Below are 24,939 nucleotides of genomic sequence, written 5' to 3'. Positions count from 1 at the left end.
TGGAATCTTGAATTTGGGGAAATATTCTGCGCACCCTGTAACCTGTAACACAACGATTAGCAAAAAATATGTCTTGTGTGTCTTGTTGTGTACACATTAAGGAAGTGTATGTCCTGTAAGGTAACCACGATATCTAGTGTGTACACACACAATGATCAGATAAGGAATCCCGTTCGTCGTGTGTTTGCCCTCCAACTGCCGGAGCTCCGGGACGCAGAGCGCGAGCGGCCTCTCACCGGGATCGTTCTTGTTGGCATGGCCGCTTGTTTGGATTCTGTCATGTGTAAATGTGCTACAATGGGAGTTTTGTCAGGGAGCTTGTGTTGAGGTTTGAAAGTAGACCATTCATTAGAATTTGTATGAGGACACACAAACATCACATTAATATATATTCACACAGCTCTTTTTTTAATGCCATTATGGGCTTTTTCCCCCATTGGGCTTACACATTTTGCATGGTTGTACAAGAACTCGAGAGGAGCATGAAGCTATCTATATTGCTTGTTCTGACTCTGACTCAAAATGTGTGGTGGTCTCTTTCCTCGAGGTGCTTTGCTGGCCTGGTTGGCACAAAGTCCCGTTTGAATATGTGGAGTGGTGTTTAAAACATCCAAGGTCAGGAGATATGCAGGTACACCAAGGGAAGGTCGAAGAGCTGAGCCAATTGTGCCCATAGAGTGTGTGTGGCTTTTATTGGCAGGAGTAACCACGGTAACAGTTTAGGCTATGCTGCCTGTAAAGTCACAACAGGTGCAGTTCTCACACCCGTGAACGCTGTTGGAGAGCTAGCCAAAATGTTGTGGGTCGCAGCGCCCAAATAGCATTTCATGTGCATTTAAATGTTGAACAAAGACAATTTCATTTCCAGTGATAAGATAGGTTTTAGCCTGTCAGTAAAGATAGCTTTAGCCTGTCAGTAAAGATAGGTTTTAGCCTGTCAGTAAAGATAGGTTTTAGCCTGTCAGTAAAGATAGCTTTAGCCTGTCAGTAAAGACAGCTTTAGCCTGTGAGTAAATGTAGACTATTGACACAACATTGTTCAGGTCAATGCAGGCTTTGCAACCGAAAGCTCTCAGCCATGAAATGAAAACACAGTTTTTTTTATGCCAGAGGGTGAAAATAAAGATCATCAGACGCCAGGAAAATCTCTTCTTCTTCTTCTGTGGTGTTTTTTATGGCAGTTGGTCAGACTTCCAGTAAATCTCCATCGCAGTGAGAAAAGATGATACAAACAGAAACACTGCTGACGTAATGCTGACGTAATCCTCTTTGGATGGAATTAGAAGCGATTCAGATGTTGCTGGTTGAATGAGCATAATGTGACTTAGGGATGCACCGATTTATCGGCCGTACATCGGTGTCGCTCCATATTCAACTTGTTGACTTATCGGCCTATCGGCAAATTAGATTACATTCAAGGTAGATGGATGGAAATTAGATTTTTTTTTTCCCCACGTTGTTATTTTTTCTTCTTGCTCAAACGAACCGAATGTTTTATGGTCACTCGCGATTCAGTAGGTCACGGGTCGGCTTGGTTCCAGCCTTAAAACTCGTTATATTTTAAGGGTTTTTCAAAATTTCTATGGAGAGAATGAATGGGGAACTCACTTCCGGGGCGGGAAACGTCACGAAAAGTCATGTGACTGTTGAGCTCTATTGAAGGTTGTTCCTGTACTGGCAGGACATCAAATGGAAGTGCTGCACCTGGGTGAAGTTCTGGTCCTGTCAGGTCACAGACGGTGCTGAGGAGGAAAGCAGAACAGATAGAACAGGTTCAGCGGTGCTGAGGAGGAAAGCAGAACAGATAGAACAGGTTCAGCGGTGCTGAGGAGGAAAGCAGAACAGATAGAACAGGTTCAGCGGTGCTGAGGAGGAAAGCAGAACAGATAGAACAGGTTCAGCGGTGCTGAGGAGGAAAGCAGAACAGATAGAACAGGTTCAGCGGTGCTGAGGAGGACAGCACAGTTGGTCACGGGTTGTTTAGGAAGTGCAAAGTTATCACGGCGAGGACGCCGAGCACATGGGTAGAAGGGACTATTTTGGTCCCTGGTCCTGTAACATGAAGCGTGGACCGCACGTCAAGGTGTATAAATAACTGGCTTTTCACAGACACACAGTGTCTGTTTACATTTCGTGGTGACGGTCCGGTCCGGACTGGGCTCTGCAAGCCCGGAAGAGACAAAGGGGGTCCATATATTACACCATAGTTACATTGACTCCTTAAAACCAGGTATTCTTCTTTGCGTCTCATGGGAAAGCACAACTTTGTCATTTGCAGTATATTTAACCCAGTCACCTGACACTCGCACAAGAACGCGATGGACTAACAGTTTCGTTCTGTCTTGAACTAGATTCAACGCGTTGGCTTCATTTAACGTGCTCGGGGTTGTGCTCTTTCGCAGCCCGAAAACCCGCGACTGGCAATGGATCAGCACCAGGACTACATGAACAACGCCTCTAACAGCTACAGCTCTGCAGGAGACACCATGAACGCTTCCTTGGCTGGCATGACCATCAACGACCTGCACCACCAGGAGAATGGGGTCCAGATGGGACACAGAAGCCCCGGAGATACCAAAATGAAAGGTCAGACACCTGCCAGGCATGAAAAAAATACTCACAAACTAACCGTCAAAAAGAGATGCTTTTCTAAATCGACATCCAGGCATTTGATCAAGGACACAAGGCTTTCAAAGTAGCAGGGTGAGCAACGAACACTGAACGGTACAAATAAACATACACGATACAGAGTAAAATGACATCATCCGAATGACATCATTAGCTTTATGTGCCATATGATGGCACATAAAAATAAGTATTTGTCAAAAAAATAAGTATTTGTCAGCTTTCCAATGAACCCAAATCCGAATGTCTTAAAGAGAAGGATTTAAATGTCCACATAGCGTCTCCTCAAAGTCGTAGAAGGCCTAGTGTTTCAACTGGGCTTTGTCTCAATCCCTCTTTACATAATGGAGACGCGGCATGCTTCACTGGCCCTTAGTGCCGCGCTGCAGCTGTACTCTGCTGTGTGATCCAGGCATCTGGGTCATCCTCCTCACAGTGCGCCCTGCCTGTCCTGCCATCCTGTGCCCCACTCCTTTTTAAAACAGCAAAATGTATGAAAGGAAAACAGGGGAAGAGCCCTGGTATATTGTATTTCCCTTCTTACGCCCAAATTCCACTGAGTCCGTGTTCGGTCCGTCTGCGCTGCGGTACGGCATCGGAGCCGATACGTTTCCACTCTAATCAATGTGTCAACTTCCACCTACTCCGCTGCGTTGCGTGTCTACTCCGTCCCAGCTCCGACGATCCGGAGCTCTCCGAAGCAGATACGCAAGGCTTCTATTTTTCACGGATGTCGGAGCAAAGCTGCAGCAAGTTGGGCGGAGCCAGGCCATGGAGTCAACAGGTCTAGAGGTGCTTACAGCATTCAAGATCAAGCCAGAGGACAAACATGGATGAGGAAAAGTTCATCGTTGAAGTGGAAAACCACAAAATAATATATGACACGACACATCCTTTTTACAAGGACAACACCAAGCAAGTCCACCCCTCCTCTGCTTCTCCAGTTGGGAACAAGGATCTTCTGCCTGTTTGTTGTTGTATTTATCCCACATACAAATTGTCTCGCGCGATTTCACCGCGAGAACTTGTCGGTCTCGTCACTCCAGCTGTCTGGCGGAGCGGAGCCGTGACGTGCTCTGCACGCAGCCGGTTAGTGTTGGCGGAGCACGGAGCAAAACCGGAGCACAGCCGCAACGCAATGCAAATGCACTCAGTGGAATCCCGACCTTATTTGTTACATACAGAGTACGCAAAATAAATGATCACCGTAACTGTACACACTGCTGTATCAACAATGATAATGAATTTATTTTTCTAATCCATTTGAACCCAATTATCAATATGGGCATTTAGTACGTAGCCTAGCTTTTCCCCAGTTCACAAGCCTCACTAGTGCACCCGTTCTCCCCATTCCCACTTCCCAGCGCCCCACGCTCAAGCAGGAAACAGAGCGTACACTCACTCAGGTTCTGGCACCTTTATCAACGGTGCGACACATAGTGAGTATCTCACCTACCTCTTTACATAATAGCGTAGGAGAGGTGATTTTGGAAATAGATTTGTGGTGTAGTATTTGTAGTGTCGAGGTCTATGGGCTACTTGTGGGGATATGGACGGGTTAAACCAAGTGTAGAGAGAATAACACCGCTCGCATACTGCAGCGCTCCAGTTTCAATTATTTATTGCACCAAAAGTCAAAGCTCTTCGTCAGACTAAAGTGACACAGCGGCAAGACGCCATCTTAGATACAGTATACACAATGATACAGTCACATGATGCGAGTTGAATTATACCTGTGACATCAAAATAACATGCAAATGCAGGGAACAATCACTAGAAAAGTACATAGAAAAATCAATTATATCACATATATTATTTATGACACATACTGTATACACACATATATTATATACTATTATTATTATTATTATTATTATTATTATTATTATACCGTATATAGAAACTGGAGCCCTGCAGTGTGTGAACAGTTGTATTCTTTGCATGGTGTTCACCTTTGGCTCAGCACCTGGCCTTTTTGGCTTTGGTTGTGCGTGCTTAGTTCTTCACGTTTAAACCAAGTGTAGCACATTTAAGTGGCTTTCATGGATAACGTTGCTTTAGTGACTTCTGGGCTACAGTATGGAGTCCATGCCTCAAATATGTAAGAGCTAATTAGGGATGGACTTCGATGTACAGCATTTTGCTGTTTTGGCAGGATTTAAAATTTGGCCTTACTGTCGAACATCCAAACACCAATTCTGTACAGACGGTTTCAACTCGAAAACATATACATTCTAAATTGCCCCCTAGCTGACTTCCTGTTGTTGTGTTTGCTAGTAGAATAACTGACAGGACATAAACTAGGTTCCAAACTGTTCCCTAGCAGCACAATTCCATGAAAATCACCTATCAAATTTTAGAGGACCCACATTTTTGCAAGTCTGTCGTTGTCTTCAACTTCTCTGACAGCTTTTGGGGTGCACCTAAAGAAGGGTTTGGGACCATTTTCAGGCATGTCTGTGAAACTAAGCGTGGTGTAAACAGCCGTTTTAGTCTAGGACCTGCCTTACAACATGTCAAACTGGTTCACTCTGAAGTGTTTTAGGCCTGTGAGGGTTTGTTCTTGTTACGAGTTAAATCAGAGGTTTTGAAAGTGGGAGGCAGGCCTCTCCAGGGGGAACAGTTTCAGGGGAGGCTCAGTGAAAAAATATTCCATTAGTTCTCAAAAGCAGGTCACATAGAATAGCCTAAATGTGTGTGACTAGGAGTCAGAAACAAAGAAATGCCTTCAGACAGTCCTTTTTTATGTATTTGATGTAGTCTGAAGTCAAACAGTAATATCAGGCTATCTTGGCTCAATTATTAAGTGTCTATGGGATCAAATAACATCATCACCATCCCATAGGTTCCAGGCTTTTTGTCCGAGGGCCGAGGGGAGGCCCACAGTGTCAGACTTTGAAAACCCCTGAGTTAAATCATAATACAACAGACGTGATCATCATTCATCTTATTTCCTGAAACAGAACTGGTAAAGGGTTCACAGTACTCTTGGATTCAACAACTAAATAGCAATGGCAATTGCTAGTTTTATAAAAAAAAAAATATATATATATATATATATATATTTTTTTTTCATTTCACAACTTCCTTTGGGAGTTCTCAAACCAAAATGAGTTTCGGTGAACTTTGCCAGTGCTGTCTGTCTCTCATCGTCTTGTCTGGAAATGTCAAACTCTGTCATGATTAACCTCAAGCTTGACCTCCAGCTAACCTTTGACCCACAGAGAAGGAAGCAGTGCTACGTGACAATGGAGTTAACGCTGTGAATGAGCTCTCACAACACTGTGAGGACAAGGTGCAAGCTGGTATGCCCCGCCCCCTCCACCACCTCATGCCCCGCCCCCTCCACCACCTCATCACACGAAGCTTGAATACCAAAGAGCTTATTAACACATGTTTCACCTTTAACCCTGATTTAACATATTGCAAATGATCAGCTACAAATAACAAGACGCCTTTGTTTCAGAGATATAACCAGAGAACTGTTCGTCTTGGTTTTTGGCTTTGTTTTGCCTCACAGTTGTTATTATTTTCTAACCCAGGCTTTCTTGGTGTCTTGTTGTGGTTGTGGGTGTTCCACTTCCATTTTGCTGCCTATATATATGCTAGCACAGGGATACTCAACTTGCTTTGCCCGGGGGCCACTTTGGTGAAATGATAGAAGGCCAGTAACCTTGCTTGCAAGATGGATAACCTCACGAGATCAAAAGAGATTCTCTCGACGTAATCCATCTTATCATGCACAGGCAGTTAAGATGATTGGCCGAACCATGGCCGGCTCGACGAATCAGCGGCAGCCTTAGGCGGGCTTAGGCTCGTCTGGGCAAGTAGTGGGGACATGGTCTTTGTAGTTCTTTTCACTCGTCAACATGGCTGCCGCCGCGGAAGTGACAGGCAGTCTGAATGAAATTGAATGTAACGTTCCCAATTCTATGTATTAAATTCTAAAAAACGACCCTCAACATTTGGGAAGGCTAAGCCACACAACTAGTTAGTTATAATCGAACGTCATGCTTCGAAGGCGACTTTACGACGGTGAGGACGGTGATGACTCAATCAATGATAGACTACCACGGAGATCAGGCACAGGCACCTTCCTCCGGTCGCAAACGTGACGTCAGAGGCATGGTGATCTGATTGGTTGAAGTTAACACGCACCAGCGGTGATAGACAGATGGGTCATCCAATCACCTGCCAAGTAGCTTGGAAAAAGTGCCTGCCTCCGTCAGCGGGTCGGGTTACTGCATTCCCAGATCGACTGGTTTAGTGAAACGTAATGTGGAGCTAAACCGTCCATCTGGCAGCGTCAGGTTAGAAGGCCAGGGGCCAGTTAATAAACAAACAATGTAGATTTTTCTGTAGTGGATTGTAGGTTTTTGGGGTGTCAGTCAGAGTTTAGTCTGACAATGTTGTGCACACCGGATAGTTAGTTAGGTTAAGTTTGTGAGGTTAAGTACATACATAAGTGCCTGGGTAGCGAGCAGTTAACTGATTTAGCAGCTAAATCATAGATTATTAAAAGATATTCCATATTCCAGACTGAAATGCTATAACAGAAGTGGAGTATTGGCCAGAATGACATGAACATTGGGACACTTATTCAGCGGGTATCTTGCATGTTGCGCTCAGGTGCACTGTAAAAAAAAAAAAAGAAAAAAAAAATCTTTGTTGCAATTCCATCGCGGGCCACACAGGGGGCGCCCGCGCGCCGCATGTGGCCCGCGGGCCGCAAGTTGAGTATCACTGTGCTAGCATATGCTTTGAGGCCTTCTTATTTGCATGGTATTTATAGCCCACTGGTGATAGCAAAGCATTTCTAGCTGTGTTGTCATTACAAACAATTCATAAACAATGTGCAATATGCCAAATCATTTGCAAAACATTACAGTGTTAGTGAAAAAATAATTATTATATATGAGAATGCATTTGTCCATTGTTGAATGATACCATTACTTAATTTGTAGTCAATTATTTGTTAATTGGCCTATTGCAGACCACTTTTAGTTTCCGATTTCCGTGTGGTGCTGATGGACAGCTCCTTTTATTGTTCAAATAAAAAGTGCTCATTATTTGGCCTCCGTTCTGTTCACACTCGGACGTGGGCTGCAAACATAAGAGATTTTCAAGTCTCATCACAATAGGCTTTTTTACTAGAGCCACAAATCACCGGCTAACATGGACAATAATGGCTCTCTGTGCTTGTAAGAATTAGCTACTGTAGTCTGGGTCAAGCATCCTTTGATCCTGAATAGTGAGCATGACAGCCTGTCCTCAGGATGGTGGGAGGGGCCTGCGTCAGGTTGAAAGACAGCCTGTCCTCAGGATGGTGGGAGGGGCCTGCGTCAGGTTGAAAGACAGCCTGTCCTCAGGATGGTGGGAGGGGCCTGCGTCAGGTTGAAAGACAGCCTGTCCTCAGGATGGTGGGAGGGGCATGCGGCAGGTTGAAAGACAGCCTGTCCTCAGGATGGTGGGAGGGGCCTGCGTCAGGTTGAAAGACAGCCTGTCCTCAGGATGGTGGGAGGGGCCTGCGTCAGGTTGAAAGACAGCCTGTCCTCAGGATGGTGGGAGGGGCATGCATCAGGTTGAAAGGGCTCCCTGATCTGTTAAACATTGGAAATTGGAAGAAGAATGTGGAGATGGAAAACCAGTGTCAAACACGACCAGAGGAGCTCTGACATGGAATCCTCAAGGAAAGAGGAAAAGAGTCCGGCCAAAGAACACCTGGCGACGGGATCTCCGAGCAGACATGAAGAAGAACTGGACGGACAAACCCGTCTTTATTGTCACACGACAACCCAACACATGTATGCTGACGGTGGCCGGTGAATGTCTCTGCATTTATCCCATCCAGGCTTGTCCCTCCTCCAGGGGGCAGCCAGGAGCAGTGGGCAGCTTTCTTGTGTGCAGCGCCCGGGGACAAACTTCAAACGTTATTGACGTCACTGGTCAGATGACGATCCTGTGCATGTTTTTAGTGGGGGTCCATACCGATGTTGTATGGAGGAAACCCCAGGGGAGCACGGGGAGAACATGCAAACTCCCACACAGAAAGGCCCTTTTGACGAGATGGCCCCCCCTGAGCAGTAGGCACTGAAGACATGGGGGAGGGGCACCCTCAGTGCGCAGTGCCACAGCCTCCCAGACGAGAATCGAACCCAGGACCTTCTAGCTGTGAGGCTACCACGCACGCTACCACTGCGCCACCGGGCCCATCATGACATCAAGAGACTGGGTTACACCTGGCATCAGATAGAAAAGAACGCAAATGCCCGAGAACTGTGGAAGTCCCTCGTCGACGGCCTATACCCCTGGAGGGGTGTCAGAGGAATGAGTAAGTAAAAAGTCAGATCTGTTCAACAGCTCCGGAGTCGCCGGACATGAGAAATACCACAGGAGCGGAGAATGCAGCTGACCCACCACAGGAAACAGGTTAGGAGCTGTGAGTTTAGAGCAGGCTAAGCAAGTATTGGGTAAACCTGTGGAAAGGGGTGTGATAGGGCTTTTGACATGTTCTATTCTCTAACAAGTTGGGCATCTATTTAATATCCTACAGCAGAGTCGGCTGAGCCATGTGCAGAGAAAGGGGCTGTTGAAGCCGAGCCTAAGCTCTCAGAAGTAGAGAGCGGCCCACGTGAAGACGAGGGGCAACATGGTGCCTCTGGTGAAGACGAGGGGCAGCTTGGTGCCTCTGGTGAAGATGAGGTCCAGCTTGGTGCCTCTGGTGAAGATGAGGTCCAGCTTGGTGCCTCTGGTGAAGACGAGGTGCAGCTTGGTGCCTCTGGTGAAGACGAGGTGCAGCTTGGTGAAGATGAGGTGCAACGTGGTGCCTCTGGTGAAGATGAGGTCCAGCTTGGTGCCTCTGGTGAAGACGAGGTGCAGCTTGGTGCCTCTGGTGAAGATGAGGTGCACCTTGGTGCCTCTGGTGAAGATGAGGTCCAGCTTGGTGCCTCTGGTGAAAAAGAGGGGCAACTTGGTATGCCTCTTGTCGTTGAGCTCTTGCTTATTTTCAGCTGCTTGTGCAAATTGTGTTTTTCTAGCAGTTTATAATTTGATGACCGTAGTGGCCTGCTCATGTGTACCGTACATATTGACTGTGAAATGAAGCTCCCTACCTTGTTTTATTTCAGTGCCGTAAATGCGATTGCGTTTGTATTTGATTTGCTGACTGAAGTTGTTTTCATGCTTGCCCTGTTTTATAGTTTTGGTGAATCTAATCTTAACTTGTTTTTGTTTTGATTAACTTTCTGTCATTAGAATGCTCGCATAGCCAAATGTAAGCCTTTTTTTGTTTGTTTTTGCTTTGAGCAGTGAAACGGATCCAGATCCATTGGAATATTCTGGTCCATTTCACAAAAACCACTGCAACATCATTACCAGAGTCAAGAGGCAAACACAGCCGTTTAAAAGCGATATCTTATCCCGGCTATTTCAGAACGAAAGAAATGACCAAACCACAAGCAGATTTTAGATTCATGTGATCTGTTGAACAGATGCAGAGCTCACAGACATGGGTAATGGTGAAGACAGCTGAAGTAAGCACATGGAGTACCAGGTTAGGTGTGCTGCTGGACCATGAAAACACATCTCAAATCAATGAAAACAGTGTAAACGCAGTGTTGGGAGTAACTCATTACAAAAGTAACATGTAATATATTACTTTTAGCAGTAACTCAGTAATATAACTTATTACCAATAGGATTTCAGTAATATTATACCAGTTACTTTGTCAAGTAACTCAAGTTACAAATTGAGTTACTTAAAAAAAATATCAAAGCACATATTTAGATAAAGATACGATCATTTCCTAATCAAACTGTGTTTTTATACAAATAACCACTATACATGATAATAACAAAGGAAACGGATAACATTTAGAATCTTGGACGGTTTACACGTCATTCCGCTACTGCAGTTATTTTGGTGAAAGTAATGCAAAAGTAGTGTAGTAAGTAACGAGTTACTCTACACAGACAGTAATATTGCAAAGTAACGTATTACTTTCAAATGAAAGTAACTAGTAATATGTAGTATATTACATTTTGAAAGTAACTTGCCCAACACTGTGTAAACGTCAGCAGCACCTACCTCAACCTGATTGCAGTCTGTCTGCATTTACACCGTTTCAGTGCCTTTTAAGTTTCTGGATGAGGCCTTGTTCTAACGTTTTTTTGAACAGTGATTTGCTGTGGGCTTCATGCTGTGGAGTATTTGGGCCTTTTCTTTCTTTTTCTTTGCAGTGATGGTTAGTAATGAATGACAGGCTTGCTTTAGAACCTCATAACGTATTCTGCTCTTGTGTCTTTCCCTGTCTGCCTCGTCATGTGTAATCAGCGACTGGAGGAACCGCTTCACCAGGTACTACATTTTCATTGATTGCACTTAGACTCTGTTTACTTATGTTATGAGTCAGGTACGAATACAATTACAACTACTAGGCGCATCAAAAATAACACAGTCCTAGTCCTCTGTTATTTTTGAGTATGTCATACATTTTGTGAAACACGATCCATAATTGAGTATTTTTCATATATTTATGAATTATCCAAATACTACACTGTGCTAACTCTTCACTATTCTTTAACGTTATGTCAAAATTTGCATCCAAAATTAACATTTAGTTGAAGTTCATCGCTTGAGAGGAAATTCAAAGACGACGGTGTGATCATGTATAATGTGTTATTTTACACTGTCAGAAGGAAATCAGGAAGATTGTATCACATTCGGAGCACTTTATGTTTTCACAAAGAGAATGCATAATTCAGTAGTATGATGGCTCATTACATGAACTAGAATCAATATGCATCAAGATCATTTTCCTCTGTTGTCTTTATTCACCCGACTGTGATGCATCATTGTCCATTTCCATCTCATTTTACTTTGATGTGAACTAAAGCATATTTGTTTGACTCTTTTTCTTTAAGAAAGCAAAACCACCACCATTGATCACTCCTCAGTTCATGGTCTTTGCGTTATCACCTTTTATCGTTGTCAGTTTTCGTTACCTTAATGAAAGACACTTTTGACACTTTCCTCGTGGACATCCAGCGCACAGCTTTGTCCACCTCTCTACTTCTTGATTGATTGTCAATGGGGAGATGGGAAGCGAAGTGCTGTGAATGTCCTCATCATTAACCTGCTTTCCAAACAAATTAGCGAAGCCCGGCGCGGCGGCGGCCCTCGGTGAGTTCGCGTTTGCGGCCGACGGATCGAAGCCTGGCGTAGACGGAGCCGACGGGGAGGGCGTGGACTTCGCGAGCATGGAGCATGCGTCCTGTTCCCCCACGAGCATCGAACACGTGTCCTGTTCCCCGGACCCGGGAGACCAGGCGGCTTCGTGCTCGGATGGGGCACGGGGGGGAGAGTGCGGGAAGAGGCTAAGTGACTCTTTATGGGCCTCTGAGGAGATTGGACGAGACGCGGCGGCGGCGGCGGCCGGCGGGGGGAGGAGCCCGGAGTGGACCGGTACCGCCGATTCTCAGAGGGCCATCAGCCTCGACGCCTCCGAGTGCCTGGCTGAAATAAGCAACGTGTCCGGTGGCACGGCTTTGGTCCGCAGCACGGCCTTGGAAGACCTCACATCCATCGGAGACAGAAGCCTGTGGGTCGACCAGGGCGAGGGGCTCATCTCGAGTGAACACGTGAAAGGCGGACTGACTGCTGATAACTCAGAGACTCTCGACGGGGCAACTTTGCAGTCCTGCAGTGGCTCGGACGCCGGAACCAATAAGATCACCCCAGCCGCTCATACCCAAAGTCTGCCCTGCTCTAGCTTGGACTCTGGCCTTGCTCGTCATTCAGATGATCTTCAGACGGCGTGCGATTCCTCACATCCAGCACATAGCGATAGGAGCACTTCTGAGGGCGATGGCCTTTTAACACAAATGCCGTCTGACGTAGTAACTGAAAACGACAAAACGGACTCATTAGACAGAGCCAGCTATTCCACGTCTGACATTGGTCATGACTCCGAGACGAGCAGTGTGGTTCAGACCGCCGGTACAGCCGAGCTCCAGAAAACGCCCCAAAGTTCTCCAGCCAGAAAGTCATTGGTGCCGATCGCTATATTCAAAGGTCTGTTTCCTGTCCTAATATTCACCAATTCAGAACCAGTCCTCTTCAGTTAATTCCTTCCACACTTCTTTACTTTACAAAGCAGCTTCTATGTTATGCAGCACTCTCTCCCTCAAACTTTTTCTGTGGAACCTCGACCCAAAGGAGAAGCTTGTTGTCCTCCCTCCCCACGTTTGTCTTTTATTTCATCTGTCCATCTTGCTCACTGGTTATGCAGCCCCCCTGTAGCCACTCTTTGATTTACGTATACAAGCACTGTGTATACAACATGTCACATTGCATGCTGCATCACCAAGTGTTCATTTTGTTCTGTTCGCCATGCACACGCATACAGGCACACGTGGAAATAAAATACTTGTCTTCTTGTATTTCACTTGGGTGGATACAAAAGAAACATGTTTGAAAACAATTTTGGCTGGAAGAAGAAGAAGAAAAATCTGGTCAAAATCTTGACGTGTGTGTTTCTCCCTCGTTCCCGTATAGCTCAAGCGAAGATTGATAACGACACTATGGAGAACAAGGTATGTGAACAAGCATTTCTTTCATCGACATTCCATTCGTCGAGCTAGCTCCGCCTCCTTCATTTTCCATTTGTGAACTCGTGCCTTTATTGTTTCGTGATTAGGTCATCGTTAGAACCATTGTTTTTTATTAATTTCCCCCCTTCATGAAAAAGACACAAACCAGCAGCACCAAAGCTAGACCAAGCTCCTCCCTTAAAAGAGCCTCCATGGTGACCAAGGGCACCAAAACACACGCCTCCTCCCCAAATGGTCCCAGCTCCACCCCCGCTAACGCCAACGGCACAGAGCACAGGCAGCCCCGAGTAAGTACAACCAGGACGGCCCTGAAACAGCACGGTGGAGTAAGTACAGAACGGCCCCTGCTTCGGTCGGACCCCAGGCCTGTGTTCAGATTGTCAAACTGAACTGTACCCTTTCTTTAACCCAATCCTTTTGCTCCATCCTCTGATCAAATTTAGATTTGAGCGCTCACAGAAATGATCAAATGACATTTTTTCCAGACAATCTGAATGCAGCCTGGCTTTTTTTTTTGGTGCCTGCAGTCAGGCCACTCACTGAACAGCAGGCCAGGTATTGGTTTACTAGTGGTTTTATTACTTTATTCAGGGTTAAAGTGGGTGCATCTCATTGTAAAATTGGACTCGGCCCAAATTGGGCTTCAAACGGCCCAAATCTGGCTTCAAACGGCCCAAATTGGGCTTCAAACGACCCAAATTGGGCTTCAAACGGCCCAAATCTGGCTTCAAACGGCCCAAATTGGGCTTCAAACGGCCCAAATTGGGCTTCAAATGGCCCTTCGGACGCCGGCACGCGCGTCGGCCCGTATCGGCCTGGCCTGCTTGGTATCTAATGCCCGGCCTGAATTATGATACCAGTCCGCCCCTGCTTGCATTGATAGTTGTATTAACTCACATTCCCATTCATCAGTGATGACAGTTTTGGCACTTATTAGCTCAGCCTAATTGGAATGAGTTGCGCTGCTATATGTTGTCGTTATGGCTGGTGTGATTCTTCTATCAAGACATTTCTCCAGCTGACTGCCTTCTTGCGCTTCAGTTGACAACAGTCAAAGCACCTGCAGCTTTGCAAGATGAAACCAACACGTTTGATGAAAAGCAAAATACTATATGGTTGCTCTGTTCATTGACAGACTCCTGGTGGTGGTGCAAGGCCTCAAGCCCCAGGAACCAAGATTCCCGCCAAGAATCCAGTTCACCCAGGTACGTAATTATGACCTGACCATTTCCATCACATGCTATATGGAGTACAAAACTAAGGATTATGTATAACTGTCATATTTTTGCGATCCCAGCTAGCGCCAAGAAACCTCCCACTCCAAAAAATGACAAAGGTAAAAAAAAAAAAAGCACATACCACTGAGTGAGACCACCTTTAGGCTTGCATGGCCTAGGCTCCCTGATCAGCACAATGCCAGAAACATAGTCTGATCTGCTCTATCCTAGAGCAAACTTGCTCCGCTTTTTAGCAGTAGAATTCCTAGAACTTTTAATTGTATTGATCTATATATTTCTTTCTTTTTTACTTTTCTTTTCTTTTCTTCTTCTTGCCCTATTGATGACATGTGAATTTAAAACCTCTGACCTGCTGCTTATCCGATTGGTCTAAGATGGCGCGAGTGGACACAGCAGCCCCGGTACGCCCAAATCCCCCGCTAGCCAAGCGGCTTCTGCAAAGGCCGTGGCCGAGGCCAATAAAGTGAAGAAGATCGCAGTTGTGCGTTCTACACCCAAGTCCCCTGGCTCCCTAAAGTCCCGCCCACCGGCTCCCCTGGCCGCTGCCGCGCCCATGCCGGACCTGAAGAACGTCAGGTCCAAGATCGGCTCCACAGAGAACATCAAGCACCAGCCCGGTGGCGGCAAGGTGAGTTTAGCAGCTAGTTCTAGTGTTACGCTGTGGGCCTCGGACGGCACACAAACCAACCCCTCCAGTCCAGTTTGCAGACTGGAGTTTTTTGTTGCACAGAGGCAGAGCTGCTCTGGAGACAGAAATAACGTTATTGGTCGATTTAAACCTCATCCAGCATAAGTTGGCTAACGTACAGGTGGCCAGTTCTGGACACAGTCGGCCAATTGCACACACACACTATTTGATGTGGTTTCCAGACTTGCTTATAGTTTGCTGCTGAAAGGCAAGTGAGGTGATGTGAAATCATACATATGGTACTGTATTTAAGAAGCTACTATTTACATTTGATATCAAAGGATGTGTATGTTGGATTTGGAGAAAGGTGTCTAAAATTAGCCACCAGAAGGATCAACATATCGATACAACATAAACGGGATTCCCCCCCCCCATTAACTCATGACCATAGCATAGATAGATGATCTTTGAAGGTCAACAGGCTAGCTAACCTAGATAATAATAATAATAATAATAATAGCTTGGATTTATATAGCGCCTTTCAAGGAACCCAAGGCCGCTTTACAAAAGTACAAAAAGATGACGGACACACATAGAAGATAACAAAGAACAACAAAGAACAGAAAGAGACCAGCTGCTGAAGGCTGTGTTGAACAGGTGAGTTTTGAGTAGAGTTTTGAAGGTAGCCAGTGATGGGGCGTTGCGGATTTTGGCTGGGAGAGAGTTCCAAAGGTTGGGGGCCGCCACGCTGAAGGCTCTGGCCCCAAAGGTCCGCAGGCGGGAGTGGGGGATGGAGAGGAGACCCGAGTTGGAGGACCTCAGGTTTCGGGACGGGGTGTAGGGTTGCAGGAGGTCAGACAGGTACTGGGGGGCGAGGGCGTGGAGGGATTTGTAAGTGAGGAGTTGGATTTTGTACAAGATGCGGGACTTGACCGGGAGCCAGTGGAGGTGGATGAGGGTGGGTGTGATGTGCTGCCAGGGTTTGGTGCGGGTCAGAACCCTGGCAGCTGAGTTTTGTACATATTGGAGCCTGTCCAGGGTTTTGTTGGGAACCCCGAACAGGACTCCGTTACAGTAGTCCAGGCGGGAGGTGATGAAGGCGTGTATGAGGGTTTCAGCAACGGAGTCAGAGAGTGATGGCCGGAGTCGGGAGATGTTTCTGAGGTGGTAGAAGGCAGATTTGGTGATGGTTTTGATGTGGGAGTGGAAGGAGAGAGTGGAGTCGAGGATGACACCCAGGTTGCGGACTTCAGTGGATAGCTTAGTATGGCTAGATTACATACTGTAGATAGGTGATCTTTGAAGGTCAACAGGCTAGCTAACCTAGATAACTTAGTATGGCTGGATGACATATTTCATGAGCGCTAGGTTTTATAATATTAGCTTTCTCTTGACTCTTACCCTTTGCACGTTTTTCACTGGGCATCAGTCTCGTCATTTAGCCCGAAAAACTGGTTATTTGGCTCCGCCCACTGAACTCAGCCATTGAGATTATTTCTGTCTCCGGAGCTCAAACTGCATTCACCTTTAGACTGCCATCTAATCTGCAGTACCGTTTACGTCCATCCTTGCATGCAGGCACATGCAGTGGTGGGGTGTGAGGAGAGAGGGCTCCATTTTAGCAGTAAAGGCACTGCACCATATTGTGTTGGCTAGATGATATATCTATAGGACATTTTCAGCACGTTGCTGTGAAACACACTGCACACACAATGGAATCTCACCAATTTCACTGATGTCTAAATGACAAGGCTAAAAACATTGAAATGTGCCAAAACAACCATACCTGCCAGCCATTTGTTTCTACGACACTGCCTAATTGTAGCATAGTTGCTTTTCCATTATGCCTGGAATCTGCTACTGTGAACTTCATCATTTGTTGAAAGCCCTTAAGAAAGGTCAGCAGCAGCAGCATCATATTTGTCACAAACATTTGCTCAGATCAGACACGATCATCTCTTTATCCAGTTGTTAAAGTATGTCATAATAGCTGTCTGAGTTTACTTCCCAGTGTTGATAGGACAAGTTGTTTAAATATTCCCATCTACTAAACGGTCACCTTTAATGCTCCTCTTTGAGATATTATTTGATCTTTTGGTCCTTCCTCAGAAGTGGTTGACTGGTAAAGTACACATACAATTTTTCAAGATCAAGGCACAACAAGAAGATAAAAAATATATATTATTTGTGATTCCCAATCTGCGATGTACCACTGAGTGCACAGATTCACGTAGCCCCGATGTTCACCTCAAACTGCATGCGTACATCTGGCAGTGGAATGTGTCCTACTACATGACTTTAGACTGTGTGTGAAACATTAGGGTCCACCTCACATTCACTAGTGTAAAAGCCTCACAGATCATGAATCAACCAAAAGGTCATCTCCTCTCAAAATCGGTGTCTTCTCCTACATCTACACCTAACTACATCTAAACCTAACGCTAACGGTGTCTTCTCCTACATCTTTTACATTTTTTCAGGTACAAATCCTTGAGCGGAAGATCGACTTGACTAATGTCCAGTCTAAGTGTGGCTCCAAGGTCAATATGAAACATGTCCCCGGTGGCGGCAATGTGAGTAACTGAGGGATGAACTCAACACCAGAGTCTTGAGTATCTCTACAGTTACAGTAGGAACATCATAACAAATCCTAACCCTAACCCTAAAAATCTAAAATGCTCTCCTGCTTTTCCAGGTTCATATACGTGATCAGAAGATGGACTCACTAGAACGATCACTTATAAGACATTTAAATAGAATTATTCTTGAGTTACTTACCTCTGACTTATCTCAGTTTTTACACTAAAAGCTCAATAATTTAAGGTGCAGCAGCAACGTTTGTGCTTTAACCCATTAATGACGTGAGTCCAAACATCTGTAGTCCACATCTCTTACTTACTTACTGACTTCTTTTGGCCTGGTCCTCTGCCGCAAAGCCGTTTTGATTTGAATTAATCACGAATATCACTTCCTTTTCGCATCTGGCAGGTCCAAATCCTTGAGAAGAAGGTGGACGTAACGCACGTCCAGGCTCGCTGTGGCTCCAAAGACAACTTAAAGCACACACCTGGCGGAGGCAAGGTGAGTCATCTGGAAATAGAGCCCACTTGCCACATGAATATCAAGCCTCTTAAATTGATGTGTCCAAAATCTGTTTTTCTGGACTCGCCTAGATGGTGCGTCTGCCACAAGTAGAGGAAATGTTTGTAATTTTAAGAAAAAAACAGCGTAGCACAGTGTGCCCGTCCAGTCAGCCTGCTCAAATAGCCTGCTGTATCATCTCAATTTCAAACGACACATTTCACTAGCTATTTATTATTATTACTAGCTACAATACTTTGTGGGGCAAATATGTCATTTAGCTTTCCCTCATTAACACAGGGCTGAATTCCTCTCATTGGATTAGATTTGCTGGCCTCTCTCTTCACCTCGACCTTGCAGCTTTCAGTGACTCCCAGGGTAACGGTCTCTTCCCCTACCTCTACATGTCCAGGTTCAAATACTTGAGCGGAAGATCGACTTGAGTAATGTCCAGTCTAAGTGTGGCTCCACAGACGATATGAAACATGTACCCGGTGGCGGCAATAGAGACACTGCGGAGCGCGTCATCATTCAGAAACCACGCCCAAAACGGCGGGAAACAAAAACTCCCCCGCACCCCCCAATCCTGCCGTTCTCCTATGTCGCGTGCATGGTCGCGTGTTGCACACAAAGATCATATATACGGAAGATGAACTCTCCAACTTACTTCCTTTACAGCTAGATCCACATTTTTCTTCTCGCCAATTCTCAATGGCTTCCTTGTTTTGCTCGGAAGTAAAAAATTTTTTTTTTAATTGGCGATTTTTTTTTACATTTGTTGTCTGCGCAGCCCCACCACACAACAGCTTTTAGCTATGTTTAATTCAAGGAAAATGACGCTGTTGTGTGGAAGTGAATGAAGAGCTTTCCCCCTGTGATGGGCGTGGCCTATTTCATACAGTGTCTCTATGTGAGTAACTGAGTGATCAACTCAACACCAGACTCTTGAGTATCTCTACAGTTATGATCATCAAACCAACCCTTGGTATTAAAAAAAAGAAGTCCTTTCCCATCCCTTGGTATCAGCTTTATTTCCTGGTTAGGACTCGCATGCTAATGCTAAGACGCCTCTACCAAAAGGTCCTCATTGGCAGCTGTGCTGCTATCAGTTTCTCTAGGATAACAGTCTCTTTCCCTACATATTGACTTTTCCCAGGTACAAATTCTCGAAAAGAAGTTGGACTTAAGCAATGTGCAGTCCCGGTGTGGCTCCAAAGATAATATAAAACATGTACCCGGTGGTGGCAAAGTGAGTAGCTGAAGGATGAGCCAATGGCTAACTGCAGTCATGCAGCTCTTCCTCTTCCTCGCTTCTACTGAATGCATCTTCAACAAGGAGCAGGAAGTCGGACACGACTGCACGAAAACCTCCTGTGTGCCCTGCTCAACCCACGTCTTGTCTGTGACCACACAACTCCCACTACCCAACTGTCACTTATTAATACAACTCCCACTGTTGGTTATTAATACCTCCCATTAACACTGTTGTTGGGCATGAGCATTTCATAATTTAAGCTACAATAGTACTAAACTGCTGTTCTTATCTAGTGCAGTCTGGGCACCCGGACTCTCAGTCTGACGACTAATATGACTCTGGGACAGACGGCCGATATGTCAGGGTGTCCCGCCCCCTTCTGTCATTGCTTAAAGACCGACGACGTCTCATACGCAGCTACTTAATAATACACTTAATAAATCTTGAATCTTGAATCTTGAAGTCTTGGTGCAGACATCCACTATACAGTGGAAACCCAGAGCACCAGAGTCATATTAGTCGTCAGACTGATAGTCTTTGGGTTCCCAGATTGTACCCTGCGTTGCGTGGCTAGCTGGCTTAAAGTGATACTTTTCTTAGTAAGCTGTCATGGTACTGTGCATTAGACACAACACATATCTATTGCAACAACTAATGGTGTTATGTAATGCTCATGGTCTAATGGAAGCGTTATCAATCTGTTCTGAAGCTGCCTGTTATTTTGCTGGGGAGAATTTATTTCTCAATCCAAACCTGTCCCCAAAACAACATGCATGATTACTCCAATGGATGTTTACATTCATTGAGAGCCCAAACCGATCTATCATCTAATTGAGCAGAGCTAATGATCTTTTTAAGGATGAACAGATCAATTCCATGTCAGTAATTCATATGTCTTTTCTCGTGATTAAAGCAATCAAATTGTGCCATGAACCCTAAGGAGAAGTCTCTAGTCGGTAACAAAGCGTCTGTGTCCTCTCCACTGAACTGTGCCTGTTGTAGTGAGACAATGTGATGACCTCAGTTGAGAGAGACTGAGAGCTTTGTGTTGAGAGACAACTGTGATGAGGGCATGTTCAAGAATGGAGAGTATGATCCATTCAACTCCACACAGTATGTTTTGTTTTTTACACATACAGTACAATTGAAAGTTGATTATTTTTCTGCATTTCTTAGCTTTCCTATTGAGGTGTTAGCAACGCTTGCAAGCAGGGGCCAAAGTTAGCACCTGCCACCAGCCAAATGCTGGTAAAATATGCAAATGGCTGGTAGATTTGCTTCACTACCAGCAGAAAAAAATAAAACAATGGTAATTTGAGTGGCTGGTCAAATTTGAACATTCACTAGCCATTTGGCTGGTGGACAAAAAAGTTCATTTTGGACCCTGCGCGCCAGCCTCGTGGGTAGTACACCTTTACATCGAATCCCGTTGAGTCCCTGTGTGTGATATATCATATCATATCAGTGTGTGATTCATGTTCTATGGATCTCTGTGTGTCCTAAAGTATTAATAACAGTGTTTTGTCCTGTGTGATCTTTAGAAAACTAACAGCCCAGTTTATGGGACCAGTTCCTCTTGTATGCAAGGCAAGGTTACAGCACCACATTTTCTTCAGAACTAAAACCCTATTACCTCTCTCTCTCTCTCTCTCTCTCTCGTGTCCACTGCACAGGTTCAAATTGTGCACAAAAAGATTGATCTGAGCAATGTTCAGTCTAAATGTGGTTCGAAAGACAACATTCGCCATAAGCCAGGTAAAAAGAAACCAGAATTGTACTGCTAAAATATGTAGTAATCAAAATGAAAAATACATACTTTGAAAGAAATAATGTCACGTACAATTGTGTGTGTGTGTGCGCGTGTATATATTCTTTATTTATTTTACAACAAGTTAATAATTCTACTTCCTTCTATACTTAGGTGGTGGAAATATTGAGATCAAGCATGAGAAATTGGACTTCAAAGTCCAATCCAAGATCGGCTCTCTTGACAACATCGGCCACGTGGCTGGAGGAGGCGGGAGGAAGGTAAGACACGACGGCAGTGCTCCAGGTTGACGTCACTAGTGTCCACCATTAGCCATAGCGTAGCCATAGGCTATAGCCTATTTCTCCTTTCTATATTGTTTCTGCCACTTGTCTCTGTGTTGCATGCATGGATCTATTGAATTATCGGTTGCCTGCCCAAAGCTTCATCTGCACAGCAGGAGAGCTCGCACAGCCTTTTTTCTTTGAAAATCATTTCTGATGGCGATCCTAACATGACTTCAGAACTCACTTTATAAAGCAGTGTAAGTAGCAGATAGACTATTCCTTTATAGACTATCTCATTTAATTAATCCATCCTCCTGGGGTTGACTCACCAAAACACAGACAGCATGTATTACACAATGCAACACCATCTATTCTGAACATTCAGACAATAATCTCAATGTTAACTGAGACACAAAACGTCCAGGTGCGCTGCTCGGCCTGCCAGGTGACTGTGGCTGCCTACTCGCTCGCACCCGTTCCCCTTCTCTCATCCTGTTTGGTGTTGTGTGTCTCTCTCTCTCTCTCTCTCTGTCTCTCTCTCTCTCTCTCTCTCTCACTCTCTCTCTCTGTCTCTCTCTCTCTCTCTCTCTCTCTCTCTCACTCTCTCACTCTCTCTCTCTCTCTCTCTGTCTCTCTCTCTCTCTCACTCTCTCACTCTCTCTCTCTCTCTCTCTGTCTCTCTCTCTCTCTCTCTCACTCTCTCTCTCTCTCACTCTCTCTCTCTGTCTCTCTCTCTCTCACCACCTTCCTGCTTTTCTCCCATTTTGCTGCAACCCATAGCAAGCTTCAAGCGCTTCCATCCGTGCTATTGCATCTCAGCATCCAACTGATGTCAGTTCATCATCAAAAAAAGATATATTATGGCATTATCATTTTGTCATTATCTGCTTTTTATTGTCATTCAGTGGAATTTCGTTTATGTTCACATTGTTGTGTTGCGTTTTGATTTCTGTTTGACGCCATCACATGTATTTTGTTGCATGCTTTGTCATTCCCTCCCCCGCGGGGCCCTTGGCTCTGTAGAGAGAGAAGGGGAAGGAGGCAGAAGGGAGTTCCTCCGACAGCCCCTCAAATGGGGACATGTTGGACCCCTCCCCCGCTGTCACTCCCCCACAGTCACCTCAGACCCTCCCCTCAGCACCCATCACACCCATCTTGACGAACCCCCTCATAAAGATTGAGGACTCCTGTAAGTACTGACAAGCTGTGTGTTATGTGCTCTGCCATGACCACTTCTGCTAGATATGCATCTGTGCTTCTCCACATTTCTTTCTCCAAAATCCTGAGTAACAGTGAGAGCACAAACTTTAATAAGGGACAATACTTTTTTTTTTTTTGTAAAAGCAGTTGGAGTTAATTCCTTAGAGATTGTGGTTTGCCAAATTCTTTCCACTGTATATTTTGTTTCTAGTAACCATTTAACATTCATTAATAATCAGAGCCAAAGGCTTTCAGTGTATCTAGAAATGCACTTTAAACTCCTTCCATTACCCTGACATGAGATTTTAACTGAGGTGACACGTTAGCTGAAAAGTTGCTTAACATGGCATATTCTTCAAATGTGGAGATTTTCAGAGGTTGTGCACAAAAAGCTTGATCTGAGCAATGTTACATCTTAATGTGGCTCGAAAGACAACATTCGCCATGAGCCAGGTATAAAGAAACCAGAATTGTACTAATAAAATATGTAGCAATCAGAATGAAAAATACATACTTTGAAATAAATAATGTCACGTACAATTGTGTTAAACGTGCATTTTCTAATGCAATGGCACTCATTACTGGCAGTTATCTACACCAGTGGTTCTCAAACTCTTTTGGCTTCAGTACCCCCTTTCCCTGATTTCTGAATCCATGTACCCCCTTTACCCCACTACAACATTTTGCTTAGAAAACTGAAGGAGAAAACTACAATATAGCATGATGCAATGCATGAATGATAACCCACTTTTTGAAGAATATAAGACATGGAGTGACATAGTTGCAATTAGTGCCTCCTGAGCAGATTTATTTTAACATTTCATCCATTCATATTCATGATTTATTCTTACATTTGTTCATTTCCCCCTTTCTCTCAAGTACCCCCTGCAGTACCTCCACGTACCCCTAGGGGTACGGCAGTGATTTGCACAACTTTCTATCAAAATTATCTACATGTGAAAAACACACTGGAAAAGGATTTGAGATATGAACTCCTATCGAGACAAGAATGCAGAAACCATTACCCCAATTTTAGTTCACCACGTTTTAGGCCACATGGGACCCAATTTGGTTGTTTTTTTGGCCAGACACACACAAATCAATGCATAATAACCTAAATAACACCCCCATATTTTCCTTTCTTTTAGTGTAAATAATTAGGCCTACAGGTACATTTTAAGAACACGGTTTCATATGGGGTTATCTCAGTTACCACAGGCCTGTCATATCAAATCTACTGTCTGTAACTGTAATGAAAAGTTTACTATTCAAGTGATCCATACAGAAAACATGAATAGGCTACTTAATATTGTAACGTGTTCCTTAAACCTGCCACCTCTTAGCCTTCACAAGTGCACCAATATTAGGTGTCAAATCCTGAGCTTTAAAAATGTGATTGAATTTTCATAATTTTGCAAAGTCATCCAGTGGGCCGGATTGGACCTTTTGACGGGCCGGTTCTGGCCCATGGGCCATAGTTTTGACACCCCTGGTCCATGTCATGCAGCTATGCACCAGATGTCTTTTTTTTTCACCCACCAGAGGGCAGTGTACATCACCTAACAGAGCCCCGAGTTAATGTCTGAATAATTGAATATTTCTGTTCCCCCCCTGCCTTCTATCACAGATCGAGTCCCACAAACTGAGTTTCCGTGAGACAGCCAAGGCCCGCACTGACCACGGCGCTGAGATCGTCTCCTTGGAAGACTCCCCCCACCAGCAGCTCAGCACCGTGTCCTCCTCCGGCAGCATCAACATAGCCGACTCTCCGCAGCTCTGCACGCTGGCAGACCAGGTGTCCGCCTCTCTGGCCAAACAGGGCTTGTGAATGCACACTGTTAACGAGCCACCCACCCCCACCCCCTTTCTCCCCCCCCCCCCCCCCCTCCCTGTCCCTCAACCACACTGTCAAGTAGAGGAGTTGTGATGCCTTCCTCGTCATTTTCACAGGACTTTTTTAGCTACCCATCACCGTTTATCCTTCACTAACATTTGAAACTGTTCTTGAGGCGTTACTAGCAGAGGTCTTTAGAGGGGAGGGGAAAAATAGAGATTAAAAAAAGTAGGCCAAGATCATTATTTTATTTCTCTGTGGTCCTTGATCTCTTATTTGCCATTATTTGTACCTTTTGTAAAGTGCCCCTTTTGAGGGATGAAGCACCCCAGCAGAGCAGAATCCTCCTCGTTGTTCTGGATAATTGTTTTAACGTCATCCACATCCTGTTCATTCTAATGCCCTGTTAGACGAGTCCATTTACTGTCGTGTCG

At 45.0% G+C, this 24,939-nt stretch overlaps 1 protein-coding gene across 2 annotated transcripts in view; it reads left to right on the top strand.

Annotated features, from left to right (window-relative positions):
* The window catches only part of LOC310774745 (uncharacterized protein), a 33,517-nt gene extending 9,041 nt beyond the window's left edge, over positions 1-24,476 (top strand). Inside the window, exons 2-12 of one of the 2 annotated variants that reach the window (XM_083634876.1) lie at positions 2,403-2,586; positions 10,957-10,980; positions 13,180-13,217; positions 14,371-14,440; positions 14,848-15,101; positions 17,582-17,674; positions 18,090-18,182; positions 21,111-21,192; positions 21,359-21,465; positions 22,495-22,660; positions 24,299-24,476. In XM_083634876.1, coding sequence (XP_083491002.1) covers positions 2,424-2,586; positions 10,957-10,980; positions 13,180-13,217; positions 14,371-14,440; positions 14,848-15,101; positions 17,582-17,674; positions 18,090-18,182; positions 21,111-21,192; positions 21,359-21,465; positions 22,495-22,660; positions 24,299-24,327 — 1,119 coding nt within the window. In that variant the 5' untranslated portion in view covers positions 2,403-2,423 and the 3' untranslated portion in view covers positions 24,328-24,476. The remainder of the gene's footprint in view (positions 1-2,402; positions 2,587-10,956; positions 10,981-13,179; positions 13,218-14,370; positions 14,441-14,847; positions 15,102-17,581; positions 17,675-18,089; positions 18,183-21,110; positions 21,193-21,358; positions 21,466-22,494; positions 22,661-24,298) is intronic. The other variant, XM_083634877.1, reaches the window with a different exon arrangement.
* The last annotated feature ends 463 nt before the right edge of the window (positions 24,477-24,939 follow it).

The sequence above is a fragment of the Poromitra crassiceps genome (genome assembly GCF_964638095.1).
Source record: "Poromitra crassiceps genome assembly, chromosome: 4".
Classification (NCBI taxonomy): domain Eukaryota; kingdom Metazoa; phylum Chordata; class Actinopteri; order Beryciformes; family Melamphaidae; genus Poromitra; species Poromitra crassiceps.
Note: the sequence above shows the minus strand (reverse complement) of the source record. Positions and strands in the feature narration are given on the sequence as shown.